At 43.9% G+C, this 25,026-nt stretch overlaps 3 protein-coding genes across 8 annotated transcripts in view; 2 read left to right on the forward strand and 1 right to left on the reverse strand.

The window, feature by feature from the left end:
* LOC103379417 (lysyl oxidase-like 1) overlaps positions 1-5,700 on the forward strand; it is a 146,937-nt gene extending 141,237 nt beyond the window's left edge. For all 4 annotated transcript variants that reach the window (XM_008310963.3, XM_025055418.1, XM_025055416.1 and 1 more), the window contains 4 exons: positions 907-1,063; positions 1,519-1,614; positions 2,042-2,157; positions 2,543-5,700. In XM_008310963.3, the coding sequence (XP_008309185.1) occupies positions 907-1,063; positions 1,519-1,614; positions 2,042-2,157; positions 2,543-2,549 (376 nt within the window). In that variant the 3' untranslated portion in view covers positions 2,550-5,700. The remainder of the gene's footprint in view (positions 1-906; positions 1,064-1,518; positions 1,615-2,041; positions 2,158-2,542) is intronic.
* A 7,421-nt stretch (positions 5,701-13,121) lies between these two features.
* On the reverse strand, positions 13,122-21,996 carry LOC103379416 (secretory carrier-associated membrane protein 5-like). Of its 3 annotated transcripts, none has more exons than XM_017032346.2 (7): positions 17,420-21,996; positions 17,030-17,089; positions 16,826-16,957; positions 15,906-16,062; positions 15,712-15,813; positions 14,824-14,941; positions 13,122-14,153 (listed from the first exon to the last, which is right to left on the reverse strand). In XM_017032346.2, the coding sequence occupies exons 2-7, from the start codon at positions 17,034-17,036 to the stop codon at positions 13,974-13,976; spliced, it is 696 nt and encodes a 231-aa protein (XP_016887835.1). In that variant the 5' UTR covers positions 17,037-17,089; positions 17,420-21,996; the 3' UTR covers positions 13,122-13,973. The 3 variants fall into 3 exon arrangements, with proteins under 3 accessions (XP_016887835.1, XP_008309182.1, XP_024911201.1); XM_008310960.3 differs by having other exon boundaries at positions 13,974-14,153; positions 16,838-16,957; XM_025055433.1 differs by lacking the exon at positions 13,122-14,153 and adding an exon at positions 14,164-14,528.
* Positions 21,997-22,275: 279 nt separating this feature from the next.
* The window catches only part of igdcc4 (immunoglobulin superfamily, DCC subclass, member 4), a 39,205-nt gene continuing 36,454 nt past the window's right edge, over positions 22,276-25,026 (forward strand). The window contains exon 1 of the mRNA XM_008310968.3: positions 22,276-22,774. Coding sequence (XP_008309190.3) covers positions 22,417-22,774 — 358 coding nt within the window. The 5' untranslated portion in view covers positions 22,276-22,416. The remainder of the gene's footprint in view (positions 22,775-25,026) is intronic.

The following is a 25,026-nucleotide window of genomic DNA, read 5'->3' on the forward strand; positions in this document are numbered from 1 at the left end:
ACATATCACTGCAGCGCCTGGGAAAAGATATTGTTTGCCTATTTCGTCACTTTTTGATGACAACACCCGTAGCTTCAGCCTGATACGGCAGACGTTTCTCAGCGATGTAAAAACACGTGACCACCGTCCTTTTGTCACTGTGTTGAGGTGGAGACAGGTCCAGGTCACAGTCAGTCACAGAATGATCTCTACGGACCGGCGTCCTGACGTGCAGCTTCCTGAGAGTCAGTGGTTAAAACTTAGAGTGGAGTGATTTGTGCTTCCAGGCTTTTCTAAGCTGCTAAAATCTGCACAACAAACACAGAGAGAGAAGCTGGTGAGAAACCTGGAAGTACACAAGAATACATCACAAACAATGCTAATATATGTGTGTGCTACTGTATCACAGCACACTAACAGAGATGTGAGTCACACACACACACACACACACACACACACAGCTGATCTTGTTGACTGATACAGGCTAATTAACTTAACATAAATCATTAGAGTGTTAATGTCCTGTAGTGTCTGTTGTTAATTAGTGTCTGTTGTCCTTTCATATTTAATGATGTCAACACTCACCTACAGACACGTTAACAGACGTGAACAACAGGTTAAATCCACAGTTAGTGAATAAATAATTGATCGGTGCCGTCTGTTGGTTTTTCTGTTTTGCTTTTATATAAATGTCCCTGGGATGTTAACACACAATCACCAGGTAAAACAAAAACGTTAAGACAAAATAAGTTGGACTGTAGGACTCCTCAAAGTTAACTGCCAAATGAAGATGAAAGAACGCCAACAGAGGGCAGTGTCTCTGCAGAGGAGCACACTTCAGCGCAGCAATATTTACCAAAGGATTCAGTCACTGACTGAACAACTGTCGGTCTGTAACTTTTTTATTCTTTTCACTTTCAATGCTAGGCATTACCACAGCATGGATGAGTTCAGCCATTATGATCTACTGGAGGTCAGCACCAACCGTAAAGTGGCAGAAGGTCATAAGGCCAGCTTCTGCCTGGAGGACACCACCTGTGACTTTGGCCACCTGAAGCGCTACGCCTGCACCGCTCACACCCAGGTGAAGGAGCTAAGGCTAATGGAGCAGCAGCTGCTGCGTATGGCTGTTTAATCATGAGCACTGCTGTGTTCAGAGATCACTCCTCCTCACTCCTCCTCACTCCGCTTCACTCCTCTTCACTCCTCCTCACTCTTCTTCACTCCTCCTCCCTCTTCCTCACTCCTCTTCACTCCTCCTCACTCCTCCTCACTGCTCCTCACTCCTCCTCACTCCTCTTCACTCTTCTTCGCTCCTCTTCACTCCTCTTCACTCTTCTTCACTCCTCCTCACTCCTCCTCACTCTTCTTCACTCCTCCTCACTCTTCTTCACTCCTCCTCACTCTTCTTCACTCTTCTTCACTCCTCCTCACTCTTCTTCACTCCTCTTCCCTCCTCCTCACTCCTCCTCACTCCTCCTCACTCTTCTTCACTCTTCTTCACTCTTCTTCACTCTTTTTCTCGCTCTGTTTCTCCAGGGTCTGAGTCCAGGCTGCTATGACACGTACAATGCTGACATTGACTGTCAGTGGATCGATATCACAGACATTAAACCTGGCAACTACATCCTGAAGGTAAATATCCGGGGTGAAGCTTTGGAAGTGAATTGGTGCTGAGAGGAACTCCTGTCGAATGTTTTTTAGAGTTGAGTAAATTCAAATCAAATCATGACGGTGACAGTGATAGAGACCGACATTATGGTGGAATATTGACTGGAGGCCAAAGGTCAGAGTCCCTAACCCTAAACGTTGGTCACTTTTCTTCAGTTTTCACGTTAATATATCAATACTCTCTCCCAGCTCCAACATTTCACTGCAGTGATTCTGGATCCATCATGGTGTCCATGTTTCATGTATATTTTATTTAGCTGCCAGATGTGTGGTATGAAGAGCATCTTATAATTCCTCGCTCTCTTCTTCTAACCCACTGTTGCCCCGTTCGCCCCTGGTTGAGATTGAACGATGATTTTGTCTTGTAATTTTCTCTCTCTCTCGTCTCCAGCTCCAGGTTAATCCCAAATTCTTAGTAATGGAATCTGACTTCACCAACAATGTGGTCAGATGTAACGTTCACTACACAGGACGGACTGTAAGAACAACAAACTGCAAGATCGTTCAGTAAGTACCGTGTTGTTGTTGTTGTTCTTCCTCCCAGTGTTCGGGTCCGTCTTCTCTCCGTCTGTGACTGACTGTGACAAAGTTTTATGAAGAGCCCAACGCAGTCTTAAATAACTCCATGGAGCTAATGGTGTCTTGGCTGAAAGATCGGACGATGTAATGAGTTATGATCTCTAGTTAAATTTAATCGCCCTTGAAATTTTCATATCTCCTCATAAAGCGCCTGGAAGGCACTGATCTTCTGTGGCGCTGCTAGTGTTCAGGAAATATTCTGTGTCACCTCTCAACACACCGGGAGAAACAAATATGTTTGTCCAGGATTTGTCCCACAGGACGAGCTGAGCTCTTTAGGCAAATGACAAATGAATTCTTCACTATTTTCCAGATCTTGAAGAGGGACAGGACGCTCGTCCTCCTCGTGTGACCCAGACTGCATCCAAATGTGAATGGAATCCATTTGTTGTTGGTTTATTCTCAATGGTTTTTACTTTTCTCATTATTGTTGTTGTGTTGGTGTCATGGTCCACTGGCCTCATGGGCTCCAGTGGCACTGGAAGGAACACAGTGGGGGTCTCGGGGTTGTTAGCACACACACACACACACACACACACACACACAGATTTTGATATTCCAACAATGAACCAACCGTTCAGATCTCTGCCATTTACATTTTAAACTTGTCTGAATAAAGATGTTTGTCATGTGTCATTTCTTACATGTTAGAGAAAATTACTTTTTTTTTTGCTATATGTGCACATATAGGTTGTCGTCTTCGATTATAGATATAAGGCACAATATTATTCAAGTGCTAAATGGAGAGGCTTCAACATAGAGATTCAGCATAAACTGAACAAAGAATCTGAAGGAATGAGTCAGAGACTGTGATGTTTGACTGTTTTAGTGACACCTACAGCACCCACGGCTCAAACGTACTGTTTAATGTAGCCTTAATAACAAGAAGAAGAAAACAGGCCCCGTTTTTTGGCTTTATCAGACTGTATGAAGTCAGTAAGAAAACACTGTGAGTTTTTATTCCAGGACCAAAGGCTTCACAGAACCAGACGCGCTGCCTGTGTTCTCTTCTAACGCCACCACTTGTCAACTGGCACATACTGCAGGTCAGGGAATTCTTCTGTGTCTGCAAATATCCCACCAGTGCCTGACCCTGAGGTCGGAGGTCGTTCTGTTCTAACTGACTGTAGGTTCTTCACCTGTTTGATCTGTTACTGCCGTCTGAGAAATATTGAGAAAGATTTTGTCTCTGATACAAATACTTTATAAGTTGTTTCATTTTGTGGTGCACGGCGCCACGATGATGTCACTGATGATGTCACCTCTCCAACTCAGTGAGCTGTTGTTTATTGGCTCTGGTACAGCAGCTTTAAGGCTAATCCATCAGAATTATAATCCAAGGACAACAAACAGCAGTTCACTGACATCTGATTGGATATTAAAAAATGAGACTTGAATTGGTCACACGTGGTGTTCTGTTCAGTCACATGTTATGGTTTATCTTTTTACATGAACATGACATGAACAACATGATCCTCCTTCATCCACGTCAGTGTTGGTCCTCTGGGCCTGGAGCTGCTCTTCAAAGACGCCGACTGAAGCTAGGTTTTCCACAGAACACATTCTGTATGCGTACGTCCAAAGGTGGCAGCAGATGAGAAGGCGACGACTTATTGAATTCATCCCTCTTATACAGGATTAGGTGTTAGGGCCTGTATGTTTAATGTATCACCGGATTGGCTGTGATTTTGTTATGCATTATTCAGACAGGAATGGAGATTCGACCTTTACAAATACAAAACACAATACGCTTCATACACTGAGCGCCGCCTTAAAACAGTGAGACGGTTATTGTGCAGCGGCACCTCCGCCTTCTTCTTTCATTTCCACTATTTTAATAATTTATGGGCGGAACCGTGATCTGTCACGCTGAGGTATGTGTGAGGAAGATCATTCTGACTCAGATGTATTGTCTTTATACTGAAGGCTCCACTGAGACACAGCCATTTATTTCTGCTTTTCAAGATGTTGCTGTTGCACAATTTAAACATCTCCATGTTACTAATGAGCCGTGCTGCCACACGGTGTCTGAAATATGAACTGTTGTGTCTGGTTTAAGGTCAAATAAATAATAAAAAACTGGATGGTTCAAACAAAGAGAAAACTGAAAGTTGGTAAATGATATGACAACAATATTTTTTTACTAAATGCTAGCTCACGTGTTAACTAGAGTTAGGATCTGAACGGCCCAGTGCCACTGAAGACCTAATCAAAGGTCATGACCCCTGGTGGACCACCGAGGGCCCACAGACCCTATGCTGCCACAACTTTAAAGACAACTGGTGGTAGTTTAATTTTTAACCTGTTAAAAGCTCTGTGTACAAATACTTCAGTAAAACTGTTTTTTTATTTTCTTACTCGTGGTCTCAGTAAAACTGGACTCTCACTGAGTCATGGTTTGTTTTGTATTTTATTCTTCACTGCCTCTGTTTTAAAAAGTGTGTGGAGATTGTCAGATATGTTTCGTGTAATTTGACTGGAGCCGTAGAACTGTGAGGTGGTAATTCTAGTTTCTGTAGTGAAAAATGTTATTTGGGAAACGCAGAGACATTCCTCATACAAGTATTTCCTGTCGCCCGGAGGAATGAGAATCCATTATCTGTTGTTTTGATACGCAGCGCTCACTCTCATATTTGGTCCTAACAAAACTTGCTCTGCCGTAATGGGACTTCCTCCTGATAGGCTGTGTTTGTTCAGGCTGTGCACATGAAGTCACTCCATACCACACTCTGTTGTTTTAGTCAGAGCCGTGCAGCGTGGACTTGGAGCATATGTGCTGCAGTCAGTGGGCTTCTGTGTTGTTTGTATAATTTAATTTGTAAACCACGGTGGGCAACTGTGAGCAGGGAGAAACAGCCAACATGTATTGAACTGTTTTCAAGAAAGGACAGATTATACATGGGCCCCAGGACTGAAAAATGACATTTTTCATAAGCACGTCTCTGGTTTTGCTCCTGCGTATTTTTATGCAGTCTGGTTGTGTTGCATAAATTAGGTTACGTTCATTCCTCTGCGAAGTATTGGCTTAACAATACTGGTCTCATGTTCTTGTTGTGGATGAAAAGCAGATGCTGTTTTTTTCTTTTTTTTCCCACCATTATCTCCAATCAAAGCAGTCAAATCAGAGACATGCAAACAATGGAGGATTAATTAATATCCAATTTCATTTCTCAGGAATGTGCTGCGAGGTATTTCCTAAGTCATTTAGAACAATTTCAGATTCTCGCAGCAGCACACACACACACACACACACAAACACCCTCAGGCTAAGTTTAGAGGAAAACCGAGCAGAGACACGTTGTATTGATGAGATGACGCACAACAGCAGCAACAACATCATGGGTTTGATCCCACCTCAGGAGAACAAGACTTTTCTGTTCAGATGCCGAGGTGTCCAACGTGTTCGGAGACATCGATCATCTGGGCTGAGATTTTTTTTGTGTGTATATGTGATAAAAATAAATTCTGCACTCTCAGACATTTAGTGATGCCCCCCCCACCCCACCCCAGCCCCATTAGTGTGTGTGCTGCACTAACAGTTTGGCGCCAGATCAAAACAACACGTCAGACGTTAGCATGTGACTCAAAGACCGCCACGCAGCAGGTCATCACATGACTCCAGCCAATCCTCTGTCGGCGGCTCTGGGCCGCAGAGCGTGTTGTCTGATCATCGATGAAGGAGGAGATTTTATTGAAAGGCCCAATAAAAGGCATCAAGACAAATATTGTTCAGCAGCTTTAAGGCTAATCCATCAGAATTATAATCCAAGGACAACAAACAGCAGTTCACTGACATCTGATTGGATATTAAAAAATGAGACTTGAATTGGTCACACGTGGTGTTCTGTTCAGTCACATGTTATGGTTTATCTTTTTACATGAACATGACATGAACAACATGATCCTCCTTCATCCACGTCAGTGTTGGTCCTCTGGGCCTGGAGCTGCTCTTCAAAGACGCCGACTGAAGCTAGGTTTTCCACAGAACACATTCTGTATGCGTACGTCCAAAGGTGGCAGCAGATGAGAAGGCGACGACTTATTGAATTCATCCCTCTTATACAGGATTAGGTGTTAGGGCCTGTATGTTTAATGTATCACCGGATTGGCTGTGATTTTGTTATGCATTATTCAGACAGGAATGGAGATTCGACCTTTACAAATACAAAACACAATACGCTTCATACACTGAGCGCCGCCTTAAAACAGTGAGACGGTTATTGTGCAGCGGCACCTCCGCCTTCTTCTTTCATTTCCACTATTTTAATAATTTATGGGCGGAACCGTGATCTGTCACGCTGAGGTATGTGTGAGGAAGATCATTCTGACTCAGATGTATTGTCTTTATACTGAAGGCTCCACTGAGACACAGCCATTTATTTCTGCTTTTCAAGATGTTGCTGTTGCACAATTTAAACATCTCCATGTTACTAATGAGCCGTGCTGCCACACGGTGTCTGAAATATGAACTGTTGTGTCTGGTTTAAGGTCAAATAAATAATAAAAAAAACTGGATGGTTCAAACAAAGAGAAAACTGAAAGTTGGTAAATGATATGACAACAATATTTTTTTACTAAATGCTAGCTCACGTGTTAACTAGAGTTAGGATCTGAACGGCCCAGTGCCACTGAAGACCTAATCAAAGGTCATGACCCCTGGTGGACCACCGAGGGCCCACAGACCCTATGCTGCCACAACTTTAAAGACAACTGGTGGTAGTTTAATTTTTAACCTGTTAAAAGCTCTGTGTACAAATACTTCAGTAAAACTGTTTTTTTATTTTCTTACTCGTGGTCTCAGTAAAACTGGACTCTCACTGAGTCATGGTTTGTTCTGTATTTTATTCTTCACTGCCTCTGTTTTAAAAAGTGTGTGGAGATTGTCAGATATGTTTCGTGTAATTTGACTGGAGCCGTAGAACTGTGAGGTGGTAATTCTAGTTTCTGTAGTGAAAAATGTTATTTGGGAAACGCAGAGACATTCCTCATACAAGTATTTCCTGTCGCCCGGAGGAATGAGAATCCATTATCTGTTGTTTTGATACGCAGCGCTCACTCTCATATTTGGTCCTAACAAAACTTGCTCTGCCGTAATGGGACTTCCTCCTGATAGGCTGTGTTTGTTCAGGCTGTGCACATGAAGTCACTCCATACCACACTCTGTTGTTTTAGTCAGAGCCGTGCAGCGTGGACTTGGAGCATATGTGCTGCAGTCAGTGGGCTTCTGTGTTGTTTGTATAATTTAATTTGTAAACCACGGTGGGCAACTGTGAGCAGGGAGAAACAGCCAACATGTATTGAACTGTTTTCAAGAAAGGACAGATTATACATGGGCCCCAGGACTGAAAAATGACATTTTTCATAAGCACGTCTCTGGTTTTGCTCCTGCGTATTTTTATGCAGTCTGGTTGTGTTGCATAAATTAGGTTACGTTCATTCCTCTGCGAAGTATTGGCTTAACAATACTGGTCTCATGTTCTTGTTGTGGATGAAAAGCAGATGCTGTTTTTTTCTTTTTTTTCCCACCATTATCTCCAATCAAAGCAGTCAAATCAGAGACATGCAAACAATGGAGGATTAATTAATATCCAATTTCATTTCTCAGGAATGTGCTGCGAGGTATTTCCTAAGTCATTTAGAACAATTTCAGATTCTCGCAGCAGCACACACACACACACACACACAAACACCCTCAGGCTAAGTTTAGAGGAAAACCGAGCAGAGACACGTTGTATTGATGAGATGACGCACAACAGCAGCAACAACATCATGGGTTTGATCCCACCTCAGGAGAACAAGACTTTTCTGTTCAGATGCCGAGGTGTCCAACGTGTTCGGAGACATCGATCATCTGGGCTGAGATTTTTTTGTGTGTATATGTGATAAAAATAAATTCTGCACTCTCAGACATTTAGTGATGCCCCCCCCACCCCACCCCAGCCCCATTATTGTGTGTGCTGCACTAACAGTTTGGCGCCAGATCAAAACAACACGTCACACGTTAGCATGTGACTCAAAGACCGCCACGCAGCAGGTCATCACATGACTCCAGCCAATCCTCTGTCGGCGGCTCTGGGCCGCAGAGCGTGTTGTCTGATCATCGATGAAGGAGGAGATTTTATTGAAAGGCCCAATAAAAGGCATCAAGACAAATATTTTCCCTTACAACAAGCTGCGTTCACTTCACCATCGAGCTTATGTTAAGCAAGCATCATTTTGCAGCTGCAAGCATCAAACCTAATTGAGGAAACAGATCGAGTGAAGTGAAGTGAAGCAGTACTGATTACATCTTCGGCGTTCCCGTGGCCAGATGCCTTTGAATACACAAAACCCCCGAAGGAATGAGGAGGCCGTGGATAAAAACATGAGAAAAGCCTCTTGACTGTGGTCTGAGGTTGTCAGTTCTGCCCAGAAGAGTGCTGCAGGATGGCGTGCTATTACAGCTGCACTCTCTGCACATGATCTGAAGGAGATTTAACCCCAGGGATGTGTGATGGATATAGACAGGTTGCAGAGGTTGGTACGGCTGTGATTACAGCATTGACTTGTCATCACCTACTGAGAGTGATATGTCCCTGTTCCACATCCGTTTCCACCCTTTGCTAAGCCATGTTCACGAGGTCACGCTGTAAAGAATGACTCCACACTCACGAGGTCACGCTGTAAAGAATGACTGCTTGGCTCCACACTGCCCCCTTGGTGCAGAGGTGCTCTGATAAAGTTGAGTTTAACTTCTGCTCTGCCATCCTTCAAAATCAGCTTCAACTGTCAAACTCTCGGCGCCAACTGTTTTAGTCGATGTTACTTCATTATCAATGTGTACCATGTGTACAGTCCATGTGTACAGTCCAGGTGTACAGTCCATGTATACAGTCCATGTGTACAGTCCATGTATACAGTCCACGTATACAGTCCATGTATACAGTCCACGTGTGCAGTCCACGTGTACAGTCCATGTGTACAGTCCATGTGTACAGTCCATACAGTTTGTTGAAGAGGCTCTTGTCATTTTGACCAACTGTCTGAAGACTAATCAAAGCTGAACGACTGTAGAACGGTTGTTTTGTGTCGATGATTCTGCTGTTGTTCCTCCTACAGGTTGGAGGTCATGACATCATATCACAGCCACAGGTTCTTCATCATCTGTTCCTCCATAGCCTTAAGACCTAATTAACTAAATTAGAAAGAGAAGAAATCTTTATTTCCACAGGGATAAACACATTTCTGCACAGGAAGAGTAAAATGAAGGGCTGCTGCCTGCTCTCTTTAAAGGAGCAGAAAAAGCACTGGTGATTGGCTGAAGAAATGTGAAGAGTGAATATTGTGGGGGAAATATGTGCTGATTTACATGCAGCTGCAATGGCTGGCTCATTTGTTTTGACAAAAGCTCATCCTTTACACACACACACACACACACACACACACACACACACACACTTCAGCAGAGCCACTGCCATCTTATATATCTGAGTTAACAAACGTCTCTCTTGTGTCAACACTCCATGTTGAAGGCTGTCTTCAGGAACCCTGTGTCGTAGGTAAAAAGTGCTGCAGTTTAAATGACACCTGTTTCTTCACTGGAACATCTGCCCAGGTTTTTACATCTTAACTTTTGACACTTTCACCACTCATCAGTTTGAAAAAGTGTGCCAACAATCCCTCCCTGGGAGGCTGGGGGGGGGGGGAAGACGACCAAAGAGGGACGTAGATTCTCATCAAGGCTTTATTTCTTTCAAAGGTAGAAAGTGGAGTTGAAATATTCATGTTTGTAGTAGGAGGGAGGACCTGCTCCCTGAAAAACATTTAGTCCTCCATCAACCACCCGCCCCAAAGGGAGTGTCAATAATGAAATGGAGCAGAGGGGGAGACAACACCAGGCCACCGCTCTCCCCCGCTGCCCCCCCCCCCTCCCGCGCCCCCCCCCTCCCCCCCGCTCTCCCCCGCTCGCCCCCGCTCTCCCCCGCTCGCCCCCGCTGGCGGAGCCATATTTCACCAGGCTCTGTCTCCAGCCTCGACTCTGCCCGTTTCCCGTGCTGTCAGGGGGATAACTCACATCATCAGATCTGTGATTTCACGGCGCTGCCTTTCTGTAGCTGAGAAACATGGCCCTGTTCCAGACAGCTGGGTGACCCCTCCTTAGTCGCTGGCTGGATGCTGTGATTCCTCTCTCAGTTCACATCAAGAGATGATCTAAGGTGGAAATTCCTGCAGCATGATGCCAGGGCCTGGAGTCAGGATGAAGTCACTGCTGAACTGATACTGTTCAATAAACCAACGTCTGCTCTGAGCTGCACGGACAGAGGAGGCGCTCACACGTCACCAAGTCACGTTTTTGTTCACGCTTGTTTCACCAACATTGTGTGTGAATCTGTTTATCGACACTTGGAGACAGTTGGTGCCAGAGCTCTGCTCACTTTCTGCTCAGTTAGCCGTGTTAGCTACTCAGAACGTTTCATTTTATTCATCTGTATGTTTAACGATCACATCGACCACTTTCCCACCGAGCTGTGCCACCTACGGAATACTGCCTTCCATGTCCCAAGTCTTAGGACGCAATATTTTCCTGCTGTTTCTTAGTTTGTTTGTGTAAAAAAAATGGTTTCAGGACGACTGCACGTCCACACAAGACACAGACACGTAGGTATGTTGAAAGAAGGGGACGCTCTGGTTCAAAACATGCAGAGTAATACTGAGTGGATTCTCTAAAGTGACCGTGTGATATAGGATGATTTGTTTCCATGTGTGTCTGTTCAGTTCAGCTGCCTGGGTCTGTTCTCAGAACATGTGTCAGTTTGTACTGTACCTGTTCCAGGATGATGTTGTCTGAGTGTGTGTTCATGTATGTGCACACACACACGTGTCAGCTCAGTCTCTCCTGGGAAATGAAACCTGAAAACTCTCTCTCTCTCTCTCTCTCTCTCTCTCTCTCTGTTGACACCTACAGGTCAAACTGGCAGGTCACGCCTTCATCTACGACCTCAGTGTGAAGTACAGCACATCAGAGCCACTACAGGCTGTCGCAGGTGTGAAGGTAGGTTGAACCCAGCGGCTCATTGGTTAGCAGCCAAGCTAAATGTATGAACTGATTTGATTGGCTAACGCAGTCACAAGGAAGTGGAAATGTATTTTCTTTTGCCAAAAACGGAAAACACTACTTGGAATACCAATTCTGTATCTGCTGGAATGAAGTGGAGGAAATACTAACAGGCAGTGACAGCTAGTAACAGTCTGGCTGATGTAAAATCTAACATCCTTTCCCTTTGAATTTAATATTAAATCGTTCAGAAACTGGAACTGATAATTAGTCTCGGTTCGTTCTGGAATTTATTAACTTTGAAGCAGAAGTGCAGCGCTGATATCTCACTATTTTCAAAGCATCCATTGGTGAAATTAATTATCTTTAATGAATGATGAACGCTGCTCCGTCACAGCATTTAATGCCTCATCAGTCACTTAGTCAAACGTCTGCAGATACAGTGTGTTTACCTGGGAACGTTCGCTGTCACGTCGTGTCAAATCCTTCTTCACAAACGTGTTTTCTATCAAATTGTTTTGAGAAAACAAAACAAAACCACATCAGATCATGGAGAGAAGCTGCCACGGCCACAGAACGTAAAGGACTCCCGTTGATATTTAATGATGTGTCACAAACAAGACACACAGATGTGCAGAAGAATCTTGTTAAAGAACAGTAGTGAGAACGCCACGCTGTGAAACTGAAGCCACCCTGAACCACAGCCACCAGATGGCCTCAGTTCTAGTCCAGCTGACGTGACGTTTCTACAGTCGTCGTGAATTTGAAGAAAAAAACACGGCGACATTTCTGCGACTGACAAAGTCGTCACAGTTTGTCACAGTGGATTTCCATGTTTGTGCCGACGACGGTGTTTGTCCAGAAGAGAAGAGGTTAAAGGAACGGACACAGTGTGGCAGCCAAGAGCAGCTTCAGGTGACGTTGTTCCACCAGGCCAAACAGTGCCCCTGGTGGAGGGGTAGGACTCCTGCACCTTCACTGGGCTAATACTGTAAACTTTGCATTAACGTTGTCTAACCTTATTACCATTGTTTTAACTTATCTAGTCAATATAATCTATTAATTAGTGGCTTTTATTACTGAAACGGCAAAAATCATATGAAAGTGAAAGAATTAAAATGAAGTGAAATGAAAGTCGTCAAATTATTAACATCACCTGATTAAATATCCCTTTAATGTCTTTAACATTTGAAATGTCAACCGTGTTTTGACGTCAACAACTGCTGCTGCTGACGTTACTGCTGCTGCTGCTGTTACTGCTGTTACTGCTATTACTGCTGCTGTTGCTGCTGTTACTGCTGCTGCTGACGTTACTGCTGCTGCTGTTACTGCTGTTGCTGTTACTGCTGCTGCTGTTACTGCTGCTGCTGCCGCTGCTGCTGCTGTTGTTGCTGCTGCTGCTGCTGTTACTGCTGCTGCTGACGCTACTGCTGCTGTTGCTGTTACTGCTGCTGTTACTGCTGCTGCTGCTGTTGCTGCTGCTGCTGCTGCTACTGCTGCTGTTACTGCTGCTGCTGACGTTACTGCTGCTGCTGCTGTTTCTGCTGTTGCTGCTGCTGCTGCTGTTGCTGCTGCTGTTACTGCTGTTGCTGTTACTGCTGCTGCTGCTGTTACTGGTGCTGTTACTGCTGCTGCTGCTGTTGCTGCTGCTGTTACTGCTGCTGCTGTTGCTGCTGCTGCTGCTGCTGTTGCTGCTGCTGTTACTGCTGCTGCTACTGCTGTTACTGCTGCTGCTGCCGTTACTGCTGCTGTTGCTGTTACTGCTGCTGTTACTGCTGTTCCTGCTGCTGCTGCTGTTCCTGCTGCTGTTACTGCTGCTGCTGCCGCTGCTGCTGCTGTTGTTGCTGCTGCTGCTGTTACTGCTGCTGTTACTGCTGTTCCTGCTGCTGTGGCAGGTCTTACAACATTCTTCCAGATACGAACGTGTCCATCAACATGACACAAACAAAACGTCACGTCTAAAATAGAGTAGAATAATTTTCACAGTCTTCAAATCGCTGCTGATGTCCGGAAGTAACAGACAGAGAAGGTGGAAACAGAAGAAATGATCTGTGAAGGATGAATGAAGGTAAACTGTACATGAGTTTGTTATACTAAAAGCAGCAGCGCCTCTCAGTGGTCAGTTAGCCATATTGCACTGTTAAAGGATGTCATAAATGTATGTATTTAACGGTTTATTTTTTTCTATAAAAACAAACATCATTGATGAATTTTCATATTTATTTTTACTCACATTTATTAATATTCACATTCTCACAGAACCTGTTCTTTTTTCTATTCTCTGTCTTCAGAGCAGTATAGGTTTCAGTAACGATAAAATTGTCCAACAGTCACAGAAATGAACATTATTTAAATTCAGACATTTGGAACCTTTCACAAAATGTCTGTACTATTAAAACACATTAAAGACTAGTTACATTTAACATCTCTCACTGGAACAAACACAAAGTGATTAAAAAAACAATGGAATTGACATTTAAAAATAATGAAGTACATTCCTCTGAGGTATTTATTATTATATTTATTTTAAAATAGCTAAGAAATACTAGTTGCTGAATTAAAAATCAGACAAAATACAAAACTACTTTTCCCAGAAATATTTTTTGTTTTTTGTTATTCCTTAAAACAACCAAAGAAAGAATATAACTAATTCCTTCCCTTTCACCTTCACTTTCCCTTCATTTTCAGACACCTTTCTGCAGAGGCGGCGCTACATCTGGTTGTCATGGTACTGTGGGCTGGAGTACTGGCTCTGCACGGCTCCAGCAGCTGCCCCCATGGCGGCCTCCTGGGCAGCTGCCTGGACGTGAGGGTTCTTCCAGGCCCCACTGCTCCACTCCTCCTGAGCTTTGGTCATGCTGGCCCCGGTGCCACGGTAGAAGTTATGGATCTGCAGCCAGGTGGGTTCACACATTAGTGGTTTAACCTTAACAAAGGTTCAATATACTGTAGGCTTTGTTTTTGATTTAACCTAAACAGGAAATGGACTTAATTCCACGGACGTGAACCTGTGCAGTTCTGATCCGTCTACTAAATTCTTAGATTAGTGCAAACTCACATTTGTTTGTTTGTTTTCTCTACATTTTAACCTTTAACCTCATCTGCCTGCCTCAAGACTGTGGTGTCTATCGTTAGCTCTGGCGTCCCCTGGTGGTCAGCTCTGGTGTCCCTGCTCTCCATATGCATTGAGGTGGTACTACAGACTGAAAGAGCTGCAGTGATAAGACAACTCTTCTGACAACTGTGAAAGGTCGAGCCCGTTCATCTAAACAAAGACAGGTACTGAATTATTATTCAACACTTTCACAAAATCGCTAAAATCTCCCGCTACAAGAACAGGGAGTCGAAGTGCTGTCAGTGGGACATGTACCACAGTTTGAGAACCACTGTTCTGAATATTGGGTTACAACAAACATCATTTATCAATTTCTAAAACCAGTATCAATGAAGATGTTTTTTTCCTTTGACATAGAACAAAACAAAGACGATCGTTCTTTTTCTAATTGTTATCATTCGGTTGTCTCTCTACTTTGTGGAGAGTGAGTCAGTTCTGTTCCTACCCTGGTGAGAGCGATGAACGACAGCGAGGCCACAGCAGTGAACATGACCGTAGGGACCAACATGATCAGGGCAATCAAAATATTGTAGCTGAAGAAGGAAATGGTTGCCAGCCAACCACTGTGGAGGAAGACAGCGGTACATCGTTATCCAACGCTAACACTGACCACTAGGGTGCACAGGTTCTAATGTGACTCCCTGTCACAGCGGTTAGAAAGCGATCATCCTGTCAGCGTGGAATGAAGTGCAGCTCCGGTTTGTGGAGATCAGCAGTTGCACATGGTGACATTTACCATCTTTATAGAGGCTGTCATAATATTCATTTCTGATCATCAGCCTGAGTCAGGTGACATTTTGAGGATCCCCATTAGCAGCCTCTCCAAATCTAATAACAGGCCCATCATAAATATTATATGAGGCCAAGTCCTAATGGTCCGTCACCGTCCTGTTAATGGGACCAGTAAAAAGGTGTTGAGAAGAAAGTGTTCACCTGACTGGAGTCGCTCTTTCATTCAAAGTCAATCATTCAAAGTTACATTTGAATTTCTAATATATGTATATGTGTGTACTTTTACTGCTTGGGGTACACTGACAAATTAATGACTTGGAAATACTGGTACAGTTGTGCATGATGAATTATGCATTTAGCCATAATGGTATGCGTTCATTATAAAGCAATGTGATGAGATGGATTAAACTGCTCTGGATCATTATGTTTAATATCCATCAAATAAGTTATCCTTGACGTAACTGACACTAAAGTTGTTTTGAGTTTTAATTTCTCTGCATCGCACTTCCAGCAGCAGCTTTATAAACTTTTTAGTTTTTTATTCAATGGTTTGAACCTGAATAGTAAAAAAAAAAAAAAACATTTTTGGGGCAGTTCTTACCAGACTCCCCATCCTGGGATACCGATGCTCTGGATGATACTGATGCCAACTTGGGCGATGAACACAAAAAAGAACATCATGAAGTTGAAGGAGCTGTCACTCCTGTGAAAAGAAAAACAAAAGAACAGTGTCCTGCACCTTTAATCCCAATCCCAGACTTCATTTGTTTTCATTCTGATGATGACGTCACTCACCTGAAGGCCTTGTAGATGGGCCTGAACCAGCAGACGTAGGAACAGGGCGTGAACATGAGCAGCCAGATGATGGCCAGTCCAAAGTTGGTCACGCCTCCTCCACCGAACATCCAGGCAAAGCAGCCAATGAGATTGACCGCCAGGGTGGCACTGTTTACTGCAGCGCCACAAGACGGTTTTATTAATGGGATGAAAGTGAACGGCACCAAAGCATATTTGATAAGTAAAATCATTCTAAAAAAAAAAAACACAGAGATGATTTATGTAAAAAGAAAAAAAATCTGCTTTCTTTCTCCGTGCACGACTTATTTCAGTGAAAGCCAAAACACACTGTTCACTTCAGTGTTGGAATAAGAAGGACATGCAGTGAAAGACTCACATCAAATACAAATGGAAAAAACAGTGAACATCAGCACAGAGTTTGAATACCTGCTCAGGTGTGTGGAACACAGACTCCTGCAAAAAGACACGTGAGAAAATACTTTTCACAGTGAAAATGTGGAAACAGACCAAATCATGTCAACTTGTGTCTGGACGACGCCTACTTTTATTTCAATGATTTTTTACAGTTGCTATAGTTATTATTATTATTTAATACCGTAGCTCTTGCTCAGGGTTTCATCGTGTTACTTTTTGTGTCCCTGACATGTAACAGCAGGGAGCGACATAATAAACACCATTAAACTGCCTTTTTATGACGTAATAAACTCTGATCAAAGTGTTTCTGGCCAAAATATCTGACACGGTTGTTTTATAGTTAACTGCTCTGCTCAAACCAAGGCCATCTGCTCAGTGCAGGTTATTACAGTCACGGCCCATAAAGGAAACTCTGCTGACATTACTGACTACGTCATCATCTGCTGTGTGACGTGTGTTTAATAATGACTCGGACAGACAGTGGCACAGAGACGTGCACTCACACGTGCACTCACACATCCACAGGTGGTACATCTTCCTGCACATGCTGCGGTGCTGCTCTGGGATCTCATCAAAGTCCTGATAGAAACACGGCTTCAGCGGAATGAATCCGGGCAGCGGCGGGAAGTTGGGCTCTGGAACAGGATGATCACGTCAGTCACGTGAGGCAGATGACAGTCTTTATTACCGTGTGTGTAACTACTGACCTGCCATGTGGGCACGGCGTCACGTGATCCTCTGAGTCGAACTCCTTCAGCCTCCTGGGCCTGGTGAACAGTCGACGTTGACGTCATACAGTATCAGTAACAACACATTAGTCTTGAGAATCGAGCCTTTAACAGAAGGTGCTGGGCTTTGAGGGATTTAAAGTGTGAGCCCTCCAGGCTCATCATAACATTTCAACGACCGAAGGAGAGAAAAAAACAAACAAACAAACAACAAAAGCTGACATGTTACAGACGGACGAGGACGCGGTTGTAGCTGCAGGAGCTTCTACCAGAAACTGCGTTTGACGGTAAAGTGATAAAACAGTTTGACAGAGTGATGGCGGTCGTTGTCAGGCATTAGGGATTCCACGGCAAACCTAATCCACTTACCTCCTCCACGGAGCACCGGCTTCTCCTCTCACACACAGTCACACGGAGGGACAGTTCGACTGCACGACGACGAACTATCAGAGCAGGTCGTCTCTCACTGTTAGACTGTTGTGTCAGTTTATGACTGACAGTGTGACAGGATCAGCTGGATGTTACTGCTCTGGACCAATCACAGTCGTCGAATCTACCGTCCCGTTCATTCAAACCAATAGACAGATTACGATAATCCGTAACGTGGTACTGTTGACCCAATCGCTCTTCAGCTCTCTGTCCATGGTGCTGAAAGAGCTCAAACGGTCATTTTAAACTCCATATCAAGGACATTATGATGAACACCGATGTCCCAGACTTTAGTTAATGTTGACTTAATGAAAACTGGTTAGGAAGAAATAAGGTGAGCTGGTCATTAGGTAAGAGAGGAAGGAAGGAAGGAAGGAAAGAAGGTGTGAAGGTCATTAGGTAAGAGAGTGAGTAAAGAAGGAAGAAGGAAGGAAAGAAAGAAGGTGTGAAGGTAGGGTGGATGATGATGGATGGATGGATGATAGAAATATATGTCATTTATAAGTCAAGTATCTTTGGTTGCTCCAATGTCTTTACACAAAAACATGAACATGAATTTGAGCCCAGGTGTAGCTGGAGGTTTAAAGTTGTTGGACTGGAGAACTGAGGCAGAAGATGAAGATGTTATTTAGTTTGTTACATCCAGCTCAGTTTCTGTGCAAAGTATATCACAGGTCGTTCCAGATTTTTTGACATGTTTCTCTGTACAATCACAAACGAGTGCGTGTTTTTGTTTTTTCATTTCGTTTTCCGTTCTGCCTCTAGAAACAACAAACGCTGCCTGTGACTGGACCAGAGAGAAAAACCAAATCTACCTTCAAACCCTGGCATTATTCAGATTTGGGTTCAGATTATTCTGAAGACTGTAATTAGTGTCCAATCAAACCTGTGTTTCCTGCTGGTCAGAGGTGACAGCCTTAATGTGTGACTTTGACAGACAGCAGACTCAAGGGACAGTGGCTGTTCTAGATTCTTTGGGGGGGGGGGGGGAGAAAGGAGGGGGGTTACAATCTTGATTGATAGATGACTTTTTTTTAAAAATATTGTAACCTTTGTTTCTGTTAATCATAAGAGAATGTTTTCTCTTTGGTGTCATTGATTTTAAGACTTCACTACAGCAGCACCACTCCCTCTGTGGCCATAGTCACAAACTACACCAGACTCCTAAAAAACACTCTTTTAATTAGGTGGAAATAAGTGTGTATTATTGTATAGTCAATAACTCTGCTTGAAGCAGTCAGAGCTGATCCAGTGCCAGAACTCTCCAGTCTCATTGTCCTCCAAGAATAAAAAACTATTTGCCCAGTTGCCCTATAAACCAATGTGCCACCATTGTCTTGGTTTCCATGGAGATGCTTTCCCCCAGGCCAAGTATGCGCAGGGCACCCCTTCAGTGGACGGAGGTGGAATAGCATTGTGGCAGGGCAATCATACAGCCCCAGATTTACATATCCAAACATGAACCATGGACTGCAGCATGAACTGTTTGTTCATTAAACATTTCACAGAACTTGACTTAACTAAGCTGGAAAAGGAGGATGAAAAAAAAAGTATTGTTTCATTAAGGACACAGACACCAACGCTGGTTCTGCTGTTTTTGAAATGCGTACAAAAATAATGCAAAATAAAAGTTGGACCAAGAACTGTCCTGGTACAGTCGTTCAGATTGGTGATCCTCTCTGCGAGGACAAAAGGCTGTATGGCTCAGTCTGATCCTAGTGTGGTTACTCCCTGGATCCCCCAGCAGGGGGCACTGTCCTATCTCTGTCTGACAGTGTGGCATTACCTTACAAATTCAGGAGCCACTGCTGTCAGATTGAACTAGGTGTCTGTGACCTTGAGGAAGATGAAAGACTACTGTACTCAGCATTCAAATTCAGGAACCTCAAAGACTGACGACTGGGACACGGGTGTCCTCGAGACAAGGACGCAGACAGACAGACAGCAGTTTATAGTTGGCAGGAAACAGGAAGTGGTTACTTTCTAATCACCGATAATCACTAGTGTTGGAGGTGAAGTGTATTATAATTCTGACATTTTCTTGGTTCATCACGGTGTCTCTCAGCCACAGTCGGCTCTGATTGATTTCATGTGTCCTGAGACACTTGGAGGAGGAGCTGTACAGATGATGTTCAGACAGATGGATGGATGTATAAAAAACCTCCAGTTCTTCTCCCTGTTGTGACATCAGACCAGTAAAAACAACAACTTTAATTATTTGAATCATTGTTTGAATCCCAACTGAAACAGAGAAGCTGGTGGCAGTTGTTCCTCATCTCCATACATGACATGAGGAGTCATCACTGTGGAGCAGGAACACTGATTATTATAGGATCTAACAGATCTAACTCAGAGACGACTGGTCTACTACTGCTGTGAGGACTAAAGTCACAATGTTATTGTTTAGAAACATGCAGAAAATGGTTCCATTTATTCCCCCCCAAACCCAGTTCCAGTTCACCACAGTTGAGTCTGAGAACATTACAGTAATGTGAACGTCCAACAGAGCGATTAATGAACCTCGGGATGGAATCACCAGTTCATATTTCTTTGCAATTCACAGGGAAAATGGACCTCCTGCTGTACATATGTCTGCAAGCAATCTAGTTAAATGATAGTTTAAATCACCTGTGATCTGTTATCACTGGGACCATTAATGACCACTTAGTATGAGTAGCTGAAGATGGAACTATAAAATATACAGTACCTGCTTTGTCAAAGCTACTAGACTGGTCAGATGATGATCTTCTCTATGGAGCCATAGCAGATTATTATCTTTTAACTAGAGTGGAACTAGGTGTTTAAATATGTATCTGCTTCAATTTGCTTAAAACCACTACAACTTTGAATCATATTTTCCCTAAAATGAATGAAGCATGAATTAAAGACGACCTGGTGTCTGTTTTGACAGCAGTCGTGATCACATCTTATCAAGGTCATAAATTAGCAAGCAAACGATCAGTGTTTTACCTTGTTACAGCGAGGCCTTGTGGTTCCATAGTGAAGCAGTTAGCATGGCTGCCGCAGAAGCAGAGAGCAGAGAGTCCTGGGTTCGATTCCCAGAGGAATCAGGTGCTTGATAATGTGAGTCTCTTTGGATAAAAACATTTGCTAAAGAAAACCTGCTGCCAGAGAAAAGAGTAACATAATGTTTATTTACTCTGCCAAGAACAACGACTGGATCCTCATGGTTTTGACACATAATGATCAATAATGATTGATCTCAGTGGGGAGAGTAGCAACTGTGAAAATTAGTTTCTCAGCAACGTTGCCCTGCTCTGATTTCTTACTTCTTTTTGACTGACAACACCAACCCCAGCACAGCTCCATCTGCCTGTGGTTTGCAGATGTGTCGTGACAGTTGTTGATTACGTTCAGGTTCTTCACAGTTAAAAACATAAGAGCGACTCAGCCAGGCAGGTTGTTCACTGGATCTTTGAGGTTTTGTTGTGGTGCCAGTCGTTAACCAGCCTGACGCGACTGTTGACGTCGCAGCACGAACACGGCGTAACATTATATTTATTGACACTCCCTGGAAAACCAGTGAAGCAGACCAGGTTTGGCTGTGTGTATCATGATGCGTTTTAGTGATTTGTGAGCAGCTGGTAGTTTGTGTTCATCATTTTAGGGCAGCTGGGGAGGAAAAGGGAGAAGCAGGGAAATTACAGCTTGACCACAATCACAGAGGACATGGCGATGCTATTAGATTTCCAATGCAATCACATAATCTGATGGCTGTAACATGGGCCTTAATCTGACACCTGGGAGACGACTCCATCACGTTTCACTTCATCAGCACGAGTCCATCTCATATCGGCATCAAATGAATCCACCGTGTTGTGAAATCTGCTCAGACGGACTATTAATAACAACAGGATCACTTTCATGTCGGCTCGGTGTTGTTGTTGTTGTTGTTGTCTGGTTGTTTTCTTTTTATAGGGAGGGCACCATGTACTCCAAATACTGGAGTGTACAGTGACTTCTCTGGTTGATTTGTAGTACTTTCATCTAAACAGGCGGTTGATGAGGAAGATAACGTCCACACAGGAGCGATTTTACACTGACTAATGAAAGACTACCCTGATGTACACGACTGGTGTGGTATATGAATCCTCTGCTTTGTCCCAGTGTCTCTCTCTCCTACATACATACATACATACATACATGATATGTAGAGCTGCGTCCTGTATCAGTGATGCTGGGAGTGCTGCATTAGTCTTTGTCTAAATGTGGGAACGCTGAGCTCCAGCTGGCTCTGTCTGTGTGGTTTCATACACAGCAAAAAAAAAAAAAAAAGACAGTGTGTCCCTCAGCACTCATTGCAGGAGGCAAGATGGTTGATTGATTGGGAATGGGACCTCACGCCCACCCCTTCACACAGACTCACACACCAACCTCCTCCTCCTACCGCTTGTTCTCCTTCATGGAGAACATGTGCCTCTTTTTCATTAATTCCCCCTCTCTCTCCCACTCTCTCTTCTTGCACTCATTAAAATTCATGCACCCATGCGTGCACGTCCATGTACATGCAGCATGAATAAACAAACACTCAGAAAACAGAACAATCACAGAGGAGAGCTGATTTTGCATGATGCAAATATTTTTAATGGAACATGTGGCTCTAAAGCAGCAGCAGCAGCAGCAGCAGCAGCAGCAGCAGTGAACCCCAGGGTGGGTTCAGTCAGGGCAACATATTAGCAGTCATCACGGATGCCATGCCTTTGTAATAGATGCATTGTCCCAGACAGAGGAGAGGGAGGAGTGTGTGGAGCCTAATTATTAATATTAATATGATGATGATGATGATGATGATGATGATGATGATGATGATGATGATTAGTGGTAAAGCATGGGGACGAACCAACACCACACAGGCGTGTTGAGAACCAGCAGCAGCCTTTCAGGACCAGCAGCCAGCCAGTGTCTGGTGAACGTGCATGTGCGCGTCGGTGCGCGCATGTGTGTGTGTGCACGTGTGTGCGGAGCAGCAGCCGACACACACACTAAACATTGGTTGGCAACATGGCGTTGAAGCGCCGAGAGGCTCGACGGCAGCCCAGTGCAGCCTCGTTGTGAGGGAAGGAGCCGAAGCAGCGCCGACTCTTTCACGCACCGGCGGAGACAATAGCAGATTCCAGCAAACGCATGTGGCGTTGACGGCATATCCAGACTACGGTGGTTGTACGGAGGCACGCTGTTACCCCGGTGGTGGAAATCAAAGGCTGTACATGGCGGTGGAGAGAACATTTTGGCTGCTGTGTCTTCTTTCGCTGTTTTGTGGTCCTTCCAAGCAAGGTAAAGTGTTCTCTTCCTTCATCCACGCGTGTTTTCTTTCTTTCTTTCTTTCTCCCACGAGTCCCTCGTGTGAGGCTGTGAAGTGCAGTTAGTCCAAAACTAAGTGAGAAAAGATCGGGAATCACTGGTGATTCTTGCACCTTGCGCCCCCTCCTCTGTATCACATGCATGTGTTCACCTCATGTGGCCCCTCCGCTGCCTATGATGGAATGGTGGTGCATGACACCTCACGGGTGTCTGGTTCACTCCTCCAGAACAGGCTGCAGCCCGGGCAGCTGGAGCCGGGCTGGAGCCCGGGCAGCTGGAGCCGGGCTCTCCACTGGCCGCTGAAGTTTGAACCCAGCAGGGACTGGAGGAGTAGTAATGGAACAACACAGCGTTGGCCTCAGTGGGAAAACATGCTGCTGTCATTGATACTTTATAAAATGACAAAACTTTTATTCACAGTTATTTTGTGCATAATATCACAGGCTTTAAATGTCAGGAAAGCATTAAAACGAATGGATATTTCAGGGGGTGAAAAAAACAAATAGTTGTTGTGTATTAATACATGAGCAGGGAAAAAGTGTTTGGTTGAAGAGGAGAAATCTGCTCACGACAGTGAGGGGGAGGAAGTCTAGCCATTGGATTTCCATGACAAAGAGCCCAGCAGAACATCACTGATGTATAGTCTATACAGTAAAAGACAGGGGGGAGTGGGGGGGGGGGGGTTGCTGCTCTACAAACTCCCCACAGATATGTCTAAGACAGTCAACCTGGCTGTTGTTGTTGTTGTTGTTGTTGTTGTTGTTGTTGTTGTGAATCAGCTGTTGTTCTCTCTGTTTGGGGAAACAGATTCATGAAAACCTGAGTTCAAAGGCTCAAGTCTTAGAACTTTGTGACTGAACTGTTATTTAGGATTCAGAGGTATTTTTAAATGTGATCAACCATATTAGTTACCATTAAAGATACTACCACGTGACTGGACTCTTGACTTTTGGACCATTTTGAGGCAACTTTAATAAATATCTGAATACCTCTGTAATGTTGTGTTGACCTTTCAAAGTTAATCTGTTTGTTCTGGGCCATAAAACCCACAACATGATTATATTTTTATGGTCAATGGCTGGAAGTCGTGGTGTGCAGTTGCTAAAGCCAGTGTTTTCCACCTGTACACAGATATTGCAGTATTCTTTCACATAATGTCCCAGGTTTATCCATGGCTGTGTTTACTCAGTGCTTATCAGAGCTGACAACATTCTGCTCCACTTCTAGTATGTACACAGTTCTTCACCATTGGGAAACAAGCGTGACGAGCTGACGGTGGCCAGATACTGGTCAGACAAATACAGTGGTCGTGTCCACGCTGACTCTCTGGTGATATGAATGCTTTATATACCGTATAAGGACGTATATTGAAGGCAGTTTGTTGCCACAGTTTAAACAGTTTGATTCACAAACGTTTTCTGCCGTTTCCCCCTGTTGTAACGAGAACTGTTTGTGGACCGTGCCGTTCAACAGACACACAGGCTCCTCTTATTAGATAAGTACCAGTACTGTGCTCGGTTCCTCATTAACTGTGTGCCAGTAAGTGTTGAAACAGTACTAGAACAATTCACCCAGGGAGATACCAACACTTTTTGAGATGAAATTTGTTTGTTTGGATTTTTTTATCCATTGTTCAATTAGGCAAAAAAAGGAGCCCAAACAGGAAATGACTGGATCCTGAAACATGGATCCTGTGAATTCAATCCCTAAAGTTGAAAGGTTCTGCTGGTGCCGTTAACCTGCGTTGGCAGAGACGGTCAAAAAGAATTACATCCCATGAAATCCTTTCTACAACAGATTAAGTGCCCCACTCGTGCAATCACTCAAGTGGATGAAGTCTCTTGCAGGTAAATGGCCGTGGTAATCAAGGTTGCCTATGATACGAAGGCATAAGTGTTCTCCTCACCACTGTGAGATATTTCACTCAATGTCTGCACTTGAGAATGTTAAAGCTATTTAAAAATCCTTTGAAAACACATGTTGGAGGAGTCAAAAAGAAGGCTTTTAAGTCTGTAGTAGTTTTCAGGAGGTTCGTTGTAGGAATCCTTCAGATCAAATCCACACATTAGTTTGTACAGTATGACTAACAAATAACTGCTTGGTGAGAGTGAGAGTGAGAGTGAGAGTGAGAGTGAGAGTGAGAGTGAGAGTGAGAGTGAGAGTGAGAGTGAGAGTGAGAGTGAGAGTGAGAGTGAGAGTGAGAGTGAGAGTGAGAGTGAGAGTGA

This window comes from Cynoglossus semilaevis, chromosome 5, assembly GCF_000523025.1.
Source record: "Cynoglossus semilaevis isolate Cse_v1.0 chromosome 5, Cse_v1.0, whole genome shotgun sequence".
In the NCBI taxonomy this organism is placed as follows: Eukaryota; Metazoa; Chordata; class Actinopteri; order Pleuronectiformes; family Cynoglossidae; genus Cynoglossus; species Cynoglossus semilaevis.

What these genes read in the sequence shown, in the direction of transcription:
- LOC103379416 (XM_017032346.2), bottom strand. An exon ending in ATCCCAGGATGGGGAGTCTG is followed by an intron (nt 14,942 to 15,711) that starts GTAAGAACTGCC and finishes CTTCCTCCACAG; the next exon opens with TGGTTGGCTGGCAACCATTT. An exon ending in CGTTCATCGCTCTCACCAGG is followed by an intron (nt 14,154 to 14,823) that starts GTAGGAACAGAA and finishes ACCTGGCTGCAG; the next exon opens with ATCCATAACTTCTACCGTGG.